The following is a 13,273-nucleotide window of genomic DNA, read 5'->3' as shown; positions in this document are numbered from 1 at the left end:
AGTAGTGGAAATTACATTGAAAGTAAACTATCCACCCACAACATACATTCAACAAATGAATGTTAATAAAACACTATGCTGGTATTAATCATTTAAAAAGACAATTCTCATTGAAATCAAATAAAAACAATAAACGTAACAAACTATGCAATTTTATAATGTAAAAATACATCATTAATCTTGAATTGTCAAAAAATCACCTCCAAGATAATTCGCAGTATCCTTTTGTTATAAAAAACGTGTGAACATAACTACTAACAAGTTGAACCCAAATGGATATATAGGTAGATATCTAATGAAAATTGTCTCATAAATTAATTTAAATCTTTTACCACCACTAATTAAATTAAATGCTTTATCCTCTATAGATAGAAGAAACCCATTTATACAGTTTTCATTCTCGTTACATAAGGTTACATAAAGCGTGAATGAGAAATACAGACAAAAACAGCATCGACTATTCATGAGACAAACATAACAGTTAACTTCGATTTCCACTGACCGATCCTCAACCTTTCTAAGCAAAGAGAATATTAATTAACGGGTTACACTTAATCTGTTTTAGTATGTTCTACACCGTCACGCCGAAGATAAATGACTCACTTTATGTCGAATCTGCATATCAAATGCAGAAAACTGCTCCCAAGTTGGGTACATATCTTTTGCTTTCTTGCTCTTGACAAGAAGCAATTTGTTCTTTCTAAAAGTATATCATGATTTTGTTGGCTCACCTTAATGGCTCCTGTGTTCCTTGATTAGTATAATGCCAGCAGAGAAGACCAACAAGGTCAAGAACCTTGGCCGAACACAGGACATACACAGTCAAAGGTTGAAGGTCGTTATCTCCGGTCGCCATGGTAAAATAAATATTAATCTTTTTCACGTTACCAGAACCTACATGTGCCTATGATTTATAAATGTAAAAATAAATTCATATCTATTTTATTTGCCTTATTACTAGAATACAACAGTTTAACTTTTTGGTTGATCATACATTATTAGTCTTCACCCGAAGTACTATCTGGCATTCAATAACCTAACTAACTCTTAACGATAATGTATTTGTATTTTTTGACATTCAAATAGTCTTGAAAAGAAACCCATACTGTCTTGAAAAGAAGACCAGTGGGCGTGATCTCCAGATGGGCTTCTTTTCGAGATTACAAACCAAAAAGGAAGCCCATGGTTTTACGGTATTTTGTTAACTGCATTGTGATATAATATTGGAATGAAAAACTACCTTGCCATCATATCTGCTGTACTCGGAGAATGGATTATTGGTCTGATGTGGAAACTGTTCAAGCTGTGTTGCCAGTGTTGATTTCCCACTTGTTATAACCGGTAAAACTTCTTTCTTAGCAAATAATATATTAAGATCTTCAGCTGAAAAACACAATAATGAATACAAAATATGTATAAATTGGATATTGAATAAAAAAAACAAATGTGTTATTGTTAATAAATGAACTGAAAGATTGTTTTAATGTGGCCAGATCTTTGAGGGCTAAACATCAACAAGCTCTGTGGCTGTATTTGCAACGGTAGTATTTGTGAAAAAAAATTAAATGCGTAACAACCAATCAGAGTTCAGAAATGTTTGATTTGTGTAAACAGATTTGCCTACTGTAGATAAAACATTTCCCTATTGGTATTCACTTAATTTTTTTTTTCAATTTTTTTTTCTTCTCCCTATTGCATAACAATTTAAATAAAGTCTACGTGTGATGGTGGTGAAATGGCCACTGGTTCACACAAATTGTTATCCTGGGGTTACAGTAATTAACTTAACCGATGGCCAAGATAGGGACAACTTTATTAACTGGATGTATAGTACTCAGCCCATGTCAGTTCACATACAAAGACAATGTGTTTTTTTTGTCTTCAAAATACAAAGCAACTAAATCATGTGAAAGAACATTGGGTTCATTTCATGTGTGATGTGAAACTTAATATTCATGTAATAAGGTGTATGGAATTAGTGCTATTGTTATTCTTTTTTAACAGTGTTTGAACTTGACATATGATGCTATAATTGTACTTAAAACTTTAGATATAATCACACAAACAATATTAACTCATGTACAGTAGCCTACATAGAACATGGTGAAAACAAAAGACAAATAATGATGTTGATATTGCCAAGACAATCCGTGTACACGTATTCAAATGGTCAGACGACACAGCGTTAGTGGACTTTGCTTCTTTAGGCGTTATCACTGACAAGTTGGTAATAATAAGCCAGATTCTTTGCTAATTCGCATGTGATTTGTGTCATTTGAGATAGGCTAGATGTAGCTAAAGTGGCTGACTTGGAAATATAACACTATCTTGCCCCTGGTTAGATAGACATTTTAAAAGGAGCAATCGATCTGTAAGTTTAAGGTTCGATTTTGCAGCGGTTATGCTACTTGGCAATTGTTGAAATGTGTCGAATCAAGATAAGTAGAAAAAAGTAGAAAAAATAGAAGAAAAAAATGTGTAAGGTAAAAAATCAAAATAATTAAAATTACTGGAATTACACTTGAGTGGTGTTGTGGTGGGGGTTAACGCCATGGGGGGTGGGGGCAGAGGAAAGATGTTTAATACTTAATTTACTGGATTTTTGCCATTGAATGCATCCTACAGTTGCCACTGAATGCATCCAAGAAGTTAGACTTGCCCCAAGTCTGTATTCATTGTCTTTTTTTTTATTTATTTGATTTATTTCGATTTTTGTCTGAAAATATAGACTTGTAAAACACGTATAGAAATCGATTTGCAAACCGCAAACATTCGAAAAGATTGACGTAGGTTATCATACCGTATTTGGCTATGGGGCGGGCGGTATGTAAATATGATTTCGAATCAACCAATGATCATTTTGTTTCAAAATAAAAAAGATCGAGTACGTACAGTGCTGAATGTACGATCGAGACTGAACAACTGTTGAAATATAAAATCGTGTTGCCAAGTTGTTTTGTTTACCTCCGCCAAGGAGGTATATGTAATGGGTAGCGTGTGTTTGTTTGTTTGTTAGTTTGTTTGTTTGTTTGTTTTGGGACCATTCTGGACCAATTTTTGAGTATATTTTTCAGACCTGCTAGTTTAAAAAAACAGAACAGAATTTTTCAAAAGCCGGCGAGCAGTTTTAAAGTAACAAGTAACTGAAATTGAATTTTCTTGAGAACTTTTTACATAACCATTACACCAAACGCATACACATGCTTGTAGTGAAATTAGCCTAAATCACAAACAGCATTAAGACACACACAAATATATATATATATTTTTTTTTTTACTGGAGAAATCTTATGTAGGAGAATTTTACAGTAGGCGGAGGTATGCACAGTAGAAAGTCACTCCAAGAATGGTATTCTTGGAGTGGCTTTCTAGTTTATAAATTGTTTAGTCCTGGCCTAGGCCTCCTTCGTAGGCCTACTCAACTCGTACGTATGACCTGCCTAATTAAACGCCAAGGTACATACCACCACCGGCACACAACAGAGCTACATCACCACACAGAACAGGAGGACAGGGTCTGGGTGGGAATTAAATCAAATTATCTCCGCATAATAAATGATCCATTCAATGTTTGACTTTGCGGAGAAGCTAGTCTATCATATCAAGACAAGTTTTCATGTTCTTGGGAAAAATCCCATCAAATGTTTACCAGACTACTGGCATATAAAATAATTTCTAGCCTTCCGAAATTTTCATCAATGTACCCAAGTACATGTGCACATTGTCTAAACGTAACATAGCGCATGCGCATCATCTTAGTTGTTGAGTCTTTGAAATTCTGAAATATGAATATTAAAACTGCGTACGAGTGAGTAGCCAATGGCATGCGACTGAAACTAGTCAACTGGATAATCGTATGCACCAAAAATTCTTGGTGTCAAACCACGTGACTTGTGCGTGTTTCCCCAGATGGAGTATCCAAACTCAAGTAATACACGTATGAAACGCCATATGTGCAAAAATATTTATATTTTCACTAATATTAAGACAAAACGCCGTCTGGAGCCCAGACTACCAAGAAGTATATAACTTCTTAAAGTAATTCCTAAAACACTAAGAACAAAAATTATTGATTTAGCTAATGCGATATCAATACGTTAAACCACCCTCAAAGACAAGAGTATTTACGATATTGAACGCCTTAAACGCATGCAACAAAGGAAAGCCAGAACGGTTAGAACACTGAGAAGTTCTCGGCACTGTCCAAACACAACTGAAGATGATTTATAGCAAAATCATTGATCACCTCGTGTGATGTATTAAGAATCAATTCCACTAATGATGGGAAAGAAAGAAAGAAAAGTGCTTTTGGAATACAGATGGGTAGATGACTGTTAGCTTTGATAAGTGATATTATCAAGTTCGTACAGTCTGATCGATTAAAAAACTAGTCTCCAAAACTGACAGTAACCCTAGGTTGTACTGTAGATTAAAAAAATACAAACTGGCAAAATGTTCAAAAACCTAGATCTGCTGAATATCATAATGTGTATAGACAAAATGATTTTCATAGGCCTACGGATCACTTTTAAGGTCATCAAAAGGTTTTTTAGGTCAAGAGATAAGAAATGCTTAAGTGAAAAACTGAAGCTTTATTTAATAAAGGTTTAAGAAAATTTGCTTAGGTTGAAAACTGACTTAAGTAAAATTGTTCCTTAAACAAAGTTTAAAATGATTTTTTAACTAAGCACATTTGAAAATTCAACCCTTGGTTTCTATTATCACTACACTGCATGTAAAACAGTCGCCGAACAAATTATTGTACTGTACATACATGGCATAGACAACAACCTGGATATTCCTTGACATCGATTAAACTCAGGTACCGTATATTTCGGTGTATAAGTCGCACTTTTGACACGCAAATTTGACCTCTAAATTAAGGGTGCGTCTTATACACCGAACATAAATGCCTCACCACACAGAGTGTACATATCGTCACCTCGTTGGCTAGCCTAGGCCTAGCTACAGTGTACTAACGTAACGGCAACCTGCTTCTGCCTAGTTTTCAAGGCATTTTAGCGTGATGTTATACTAAATATGATGAAAAGATTTGTTTATTATGGAGCTGTTTTAGGCGCTCCGATAAAATTTCATTTGTAAACGTTTACGATTGGAATAGTATTTATTTATAGTTATACGCACGATCGCCGACCCCCCAGCGCAAGCCCTTCTTGGCGGCCACATGTACGGTATTCGACTAGTATATCCTCCAGGTGATTATAGCATGGACCTAGCGTACACACTTCTCGGATACATAGATACTAATCGAATACGATTGTCCGTGAAAACGTGCGCCCTCTCGAAATGATCGAGCGAGGCTAGCCCACACACGTGCGTGTTACACACACGGTCATGCACTCGATGTTGCGGGTGCGAAACTCATGAATAACAAGTTAGAAACAACTTGTTGAGGCTGGGCGCGGCCGAACCTAGGTAAGAAAAAACCTAAATAAAGGACGCCGTTGTAGATATAACAAAATATATTATTACAATAAGATTGATTACAATTTAAAAAAAACATTGTTTTGATGAAATATAAGGTGCGTCTTATACATCGACGATATAAAAAATACCGATATTTTACTCTCAGTTAGGGGGTGCATCTTATACACAGGTGCGACTTATACACCGAAATATACGGTATGTGATTGGTCAATGGTCAGATTTTGTTGCAGACTGAAAAGTACTATAGAACCCTGTTTAACTTTCACAGTTTTCTTAATGAATAAAGAGAAAGTAATCTTGAACGCATCATCAACATCATCGCAGCGAATATATGGAACCAACGTTTAAAATTATCAGACTCTAAAATCTTACCACTTAGTTGTTGTTCATTTTCCCGCCATTGGACACGTTTATATTGACTCTGTACCTTGCGTTCGCGACGTAACTTCTCCAAGCGCATGGCGGTATTGGTACGTTGCCGGAATCCCATCTCAAATGAAGACTCAATATCATATGATTCGTTGTAAATTGATGTGTCTTCCATTACTAGGGCAAAAAATAAATATCAAATAATTATTTCTTCAACAACAACAGAATCATTAAAAATTAAACAATGATTTTCATGGTATTGATTGTGTGCCTGCTGAAAGTAATAAACATTGAAGTGTAAATTATGATTTAATTTGAATTACTTTTTTGTTTGTGTTGCTTAACCTATGCGCAGGGTGTTCATTAAATTTTCTATTGCCTAGTGTTTAAAGGGAATTGTTCTGCAGGACGTATTGTATTGTTTGATTTTACCGCTTCCAATTTCTATTTACTTTCGGTTATTTCTCTGTCCATTGGTCGGTGTCGACCAGACATCAAAATTATTGATACGTAGCATTCTTTAATCTGGCATCTTATGCTTGCATAATGAACTCCAGCATAATGATAATACACCACCTAGTTCGGACAGAAAAATATTTACGCCATGTACTTTAGCACTAACATTTAAGATGCGAATACGAATACCTCTTCACCAGTGCATCAATCAGTGTTTAAATAATGTACACTGTAACTATATGTATTTATTAATTTCTACATATTTAAAAACAATTTGTAAAAAAAAGTAATCAATATGGTCCTCAACTCTAATGCCCTTAATTTCATATTACTTGGGCTACTGCGAGAGGGCGTGGATCTGTTAGTGTAATTCAAGAAGTGACTGTTTAGTGGAGCTGTAGTCATGATAATTTATAGTTTATCCATCCTGTAATTGGTAATTTTCTTACTGTTTGATGCATATGAAATTTTAAAAAACTGCTTTCTAATCCATGATATTGAAAAACTACTGTACTATCAAAAATGGAACAATACCATTGAGTTGGACTATAGATGACAATCAGACATCTGTAAAAATATTCAAAATAGTCACTAGTTAATTTGTAAAGTAGACTTTTATCATCTCTCTTTACAGCTCTTTGTGAAAACAGGCACATTTGTATGAAAACAGTGTTTTAAATTTCTGGCAAAGCGCAAATATTTCTAGTAAACACACCTTTTAAATAAATCGTAAAAAATATAATTGTTAAATTTATTTATTGTTTCTTCTGCCTATCTGGATAATGAAGTGTTTTTATTCAAAATACCAGACTAAACATTTTGGCAAATTTAAGCTTAATACTGGTCAAATTAGCAATTGAAGTGACCGTACCTATCTCTATGTTAAAACTCATTAGTAGATTTTGCCATGCACTTGTGACATCACAACCATTTACATAAACAGCTGTACGGCGAGCATGCGTGGTGATAAATCTCGCGATTGTTATGAAATCATAATTATGTACATCCCTAATACATTGTTATTATAATAGGGTTCTCGGTCCAAGTTGTCCTTTAATTTAAGGGTGCCACAGAACAAAAGCTTTTGCTTGTTTGTGGCTAACCTGTTTTTCACACTTTATTGTACTTTTTTACTTCTTTTAATATAGAAAATAAAGGATACTCAACACAATACAGTTATTATTCCTACTCTGGGAAAAAATTATGTTTTAAGACAAAGTTATCAACTTATTGTTTACTTGCCGGTAAACATGTGAACTCTCTCATGAATCAATTTCCAAAATGAAACAATTTGTTGAAAACGAATAATACTATCCAACAAGATTATCTTTACAGTTTGTGAAAAGAAATATATTCTTTTTTTTTTCAATTTGATTTCTTCTTTATCAGTACTTGTCAATAACAAGAAAGATAACCCAATACATTTTTTATTTTGTATATTACAAAGACTTTTTTATCGATAAGACCTGAACTTTGAGATAATTTCTCTAAACAAGAGTTTTTATTGTATTCTTTCATGTCCATTCCCCATGTGAATTAAGAAGCATGATAGCGTTCAATTACGGATAAACACAACGACAGCTGAGGCCCGGTAACCTGTGAACTAATCAATCGTGTTAAAGGGAAACGATACGATACATACCAAGTTACGAATTTCAAATAAAAACTAAATTTGATTGGGATGTTATACAATTATACATTTACTTTTATATCTAACTGTAGCAATAATTAAAGATTTGGGAACGAGGAAGTATGAAAATTTAAATTACACACTATAGTATAGTAACTTTCTTTTGCGCCACAGCCAAACTTAAGTGACATAGTATACAAATAATGAATGTTTATGAGTGCAATGGTACAAATAATGGCACGAGGTGAATGATGAAAGGTTATATCAACGAGGCAAAGCCGAGTTGATATAACCTTTCATCATTCACCAAGTGCCATTATTTGTACCATTACACGAATATAAAACATTCATTATTTGTTTTATATAACATCTAAATAACAAACAAAAATGTTTCAAAAAGTACTATTTAACGATCGTTGAATAGTGCGTACTATTGCACGCCATGTGACCCACATTCGTCCAATCAAATGACAGGAATTTATATAGGTGTTATATAATATGCAAATACTAATGTTTCTGAGTTGAATAAGAAGAATATTTTAATGCATTGAAAGATTGAAATTTGGGCTTTAAATTAAACAAATATTCTCCCCAACCAAAACATTGTTACATCTATACAGTACATTCTAAAGTAAACTTTTATTCAATTAATCTGTTGCTTATTTCCATCATAGACGGTTATCCTATAGTTATAGAATGAAAAATGCTCTAATTTCTTTTGTTTTATGTAAGAAAAATATATGTTTATCTAATTATCAATAATTTTTATCATCTTAGTGTGAATGGAATTTACCTAAATATTCAATTATTTATGGTTTTTTTTTAATGATTTTTCTTTCTTTTCTTCCTGGTATTTACAATATGAAATTGATGCATACAGATGATAGAAAAACATTTCTTTCTTTCTCTTCTTGAGCACAATAACTTCAAATTAATGTCCTTAAGATGAAACAAAGTGAATCTTGAAAACGACAGGAGTGTACTTAGCTTTTCAATTTTGCAGATGACATAAATGGAAACATGAATTCCTTAGAGTGACTGTTATTCATCATAAGGGAAAAATCTAAAAAGTCAACCACATAAAATGTGTCCAAACTCTGATATGAGTAGTACACGATGTACGCATCCCATCAACTAAGTATCTTAAATGCGAAACTGTTGTTTCTTTTAGCGGGTGATATTAGTGAAGATTGAAATAGCACTATTTACTCATGTTTGAAAAACTAGGATCTTACTCCAGTTTGAACAAACACCAACCAATCAATGTTTCTAGCAAGTAAAATGTGTTTAAAATAAGATAAGTGACCAAATAACTGATTAAATGTAAACAAAATATTACCTCTATTTTCTTAGCAGAAGAAATGGGAAAAATTTCAAATAATGTTTTATATGGCGTTATCAAAATTACGGTTAAAACACCAAATCAATTGCATGTTGGAAAAACTTCTAACCAGTTATCAATAACGGTCTGTGATTGAGAGCATAGGTAACAGTCCTTAATTACACTTTTTCAAACACGAATTCAGCAGAAATGCAGTCTGTTGTAAAAATATAATTTAACTACAAATTACAATACAATTTTTGGAGATAATTCATCAAAAATATCCTCTGAGAAAAATAAATTTTAATGTTATTTAAAAAATCAAATTTTAATGAAAACTAGATGTTTTATATCCGTGATCTTCACATTTTTTTTCTTCCAGCGAATTATCTCAACATTGGCCTATTAACCATATTTTAACATTGGCCTATAGCATTTGTGCAATTTGATGTATTTTTCTTGTAATTTTATTGTCTGTTATTGTCTTAATTATGCCAAGCAAAATTTCCTTTTCAAGTGAACCAACCAAGTTGAACTCTATCTGTTAAACAACTGGTTGGGATAGCGGTGTGTACTGTATGTGTTACTTTTAACTTAGGGGTTGAGAGATCTGGAGACATACTTTTTCCTTTCTTTTATTTCCTTACCTTTTTATTTATTTTATTGTATATTTTGAGTATTACTAAATTGATAAAATCGTTATACTGTATCTGATAATTTTAAATCTAGTTTTATTCTTTTTCATATAAATGATGCATTACATTTATTATGTTTTGTTACCATCTATAACTCTGTGACAAGCATAAAACAAATACAGTAGTTATAGTAATAGTTAGTTATCTGATTTATATATCCAAATAAGGCTACAAATAATGAATACAATATAATATTTTTTATTAAAAAAAGAATGAATTGCTGTGATTCTTATGTGACAAAATAAATGGACATCAAAATATTTTTTTTCTCTCCTTTTTTTAATACTCCATTTATAGCTAAAAACATCTAAACGGATTAAGATTAAGCTTTTGAACATGTTAAAATGTACCTCATTACTGTAGTTACAAGATGCTGTTTTTTTTGTTTATTGTGTTTTAATTCTCATTGACTCCAATGGCCCATTACAGGTAAAAGAAAACGTCTTTATTCAGACTACATCTTAAACAAATGGTCTTTTAAGTTGCCACAAGACTATGCTTTAACCACGTTTTTTAGATGAATCGCATTAAAACTACTTTTAACACTTCCTTTCCGAGCAATTACCACCGGACAATATTCCGTTCTTATCTGCCAGATCCTGATCAATCATGAAGGAATTACCAGAACGTTTACACACACACTCCGACTGGAAAAAAATAGAAAGCCATTCAAATGTTGAGATGTAATGAAATCAATGGAGATCGAATCAATCAATGACAAGATGGATAATTACATGGATATCAATGATGGATGAATGTTTTCTTACTAATCATCTTCACAAATTATCTTTCAATAAGAAAATCACTTTAAGAATCATCATCGGGCATAGAAACTCATCTTCGACGTGGATTATCCGAGAGAAGTAAGTGTTATTGCCGCGTTATTAATACTATACACAGGGTTATCTATGTGAGAACCACTGCTTAACACTCGAGAGCCTATGCTAAGCTATTGGTTTATGAAATGCCTTGTTTAAGCACAGACCAATTAACGCTTTTAAGGACATAATTAAAATCATTTTCGTTTGAGTTATTCTTGCCGAGCAGTTATGTAAACAACGTAGATAAGAAGTGGTAATATTCAAAACAAATATGAAGATCAATCATTACAAGTGTCCAATTGTAATAAGCCGACGTTATTATATCTCGATAACGATCTTAACAAATTATACACTCCGATATGAATATCATTACAACTAATTGTTTGGGAACAAATATTATGAAATATAAGATCTTAGATTATAAGGCAGAAGATTAATAACAATAACAGGACCGGACTTAGTACATTTACTGGAGAAGAGGGTGAATAGTGTACAAATAAATACATTTTAAGTTGAATGGATATAATATTTCCATGAGGTGAAGACTGAAAAATGTAATCTATTCCACAACTTGTTATAATAAATTAAAGCCTTTAAAAAAAAATTGAGTTTTTTACAAGTTTTTTAGGGCCGATTTCAGTTGTATAAAGAATAGCTTTGAATAAACAATTTTTAAAATAGATTAAAAATATAATCTATATCTCATAAACATTATATCTCATCTCTGTTAAATTTGTGCTCCCAAATAAATTATGTACAAAAAATGTTAAGATTACCCACAATGCAATTCGCTCAGGCAGTCAAACATTCAAAATGCTACAGTACTGTACAATAGTTTAATCAATTAACAGTTATTTTACAGAAAAGATGAATGGTGTTCTAAACACATATAAAAAATTAGGTGTTTTTAATTTCTCAGTCTGCCATTTATACAGTTAATAAAAATGTGTTCAGTTTTTGCTGCCAAGAAATTTGGGATAATTTTGTTATTACTGTACTACTGTAATTCCCACGGTTATTAACCAGTTAGATGGTGTTCTAAATACCAATAAAAAATTAGGTGTTCTTACCAATTAATTTCAGGCTCAGTCTGCCATTTAACCAGTTATTGAAAATGTTTTTCTTTTATAAGAAATTGGAGGTAATAATCCACACTAATCAGTTATTTTTTGCAGTAGAAATAGGCCCTTAAATGGACCATACAGACCATGTTTTGAGATTCAGTTTATACCTGTAAGCCTGTAAGGTGTACAGTACAGTACCTTTGAATTTGTGCAACTTTTAAGTTAACAAACAATTCAATACTCGGAAAACCAGCTTTTAAAAGTGGCTTTGTTATATTAAATACAAATGTATAATTAAAGTTAACGTCTGTAGATTAACATTAGAACTATTGTATCATATCAATTTTGAATTGATTTCAAATTGTCAAGAATAAATTGTTGATGATGTTTTAGGAGATAAAAAAAAAAGAGTGTGTGTGTGCAAATGATCAAAAGCTGATCCTTCCATCAGTTTACAGTCCATTTAAGTTGAAATAATAGCGTTCAACTATTCATCACACTAGATAATTGGATTTTTGTAGATCTCAGATAAATTATAGCGTCTTCAGTAAAATGTAGTTATTTGTTTCACCAGTAATCCAACACAATCAGCAATCGCATCCCGAGGGGCCGTAACAATAATAACAGACAATATCGTTCAATATTAAAACAGAACCATTATCACCGGTACCACGCTCCGTACTGAATACTTTTTACCATTTGTTCCCCTTGGAAGAGCAGAGCGCAACGAGATGCCTGACCAAACATCAAATTTTGATGCGAAAACTTTAAACACCTTTATCCTTGTAGAAACGCTACAACGAAGATTTCCAAACCTCATTAATCATTTTGACTAGAGTCGTCGTTAGAGAGTCGTTTCATACATAAATAGAAAATAAGAGAGAGAAACAAATCGATGCTTAACAACAAATTATTTCATTGATGCAAATTTAAAAAAAGTAATATTCTTCAGAATATCTAGCTTTATATTTGAAAACAAAAGGAGTGATCTTTAAATGACATTTACGTTATGATACACAGATTAGGCAGTTGGGATTTGTTTCAACAATGATTGCCTTTTTAACCGGTCAATTACATGCTTCTACCCACTAGAGTGATGTATTAAAGACGCATGCTGTAAAAAATAGAATTAAAATCGGAATTGATAAAACTATAATTATTTATAATTTATTACTTGGCACAATATAAAAACAAGCAAACGTATTATCGCTGTTTAGGAGACACCTTCCAGATCTATGAAAATGCCCCCCTGGCTGTAAAATTGTAAGTTGCTTTAAAATAGAATTAAATCAAAATTATATATATAATATCTATAGTTTATAAAACTCGAAAATGGTTTTTGTTGACTTTTATTTCTATTTCTTTTATCATTAATTTTAATGATTTTTCTTACTGCAGATTGTTTTCCTTTACAATTTCCATCAATATGAAGTTTGTATATTAATTGCTAATATTGAATAAATATTTTT

The 13,273-nt window shown here is 32.2% G+C and overlaps 1 protein-coding gene across 2 annotated transcripts in view; it reads right to left on the bottom strand.

The window, feature by feature from the left end:
* Positions 1-13,273, bottom strand: part of LOC140046524 (target of rapamycin complex 2 subunit MAPKAP1-like) — a 50,422-nt gene that overhangs the window by 30,990 nt on the left and 6,159 nt on the right. For both annotated transcript variants that reach the window (XM_072091196.1, XM_072091197.1), the window contains exons 3-5: positions 5,821-5,994; positions 1,241-1,383; positions 732-904 (exon numbers count right to left, since the gene is read on the bottom strand). In XM_072091196.1, coding sequence (XP_071947297.1) covers positions 732-904; positions 1,241-1,383; positions 5,821-5,994 — 490 coding nt within the window. The remainder of the gene's footprint in view (positions 1-731; positions 905-1,240; positions 1,384-5,820; positions 5,995-13,273) is intronic.

Source organism: Antedon mediterranea, chromosome 4 (genome assembly GCF_964355755.1).
Source record: "Antedon mediterranea chromosome 4, ecAntMedi1.1, whole genome shotgun sequence".
Lineage (NCBI taxonomy): Eukaryota > Metazoa > Echinodermata > Crinoidea > Comatulida > Antedonidae > Antedon > Antedon mediterranea.
Note: the sequence above shows the minus strand (reverse complement) of the source record. Positions and strands in the feature narration are given on the sequence as shown.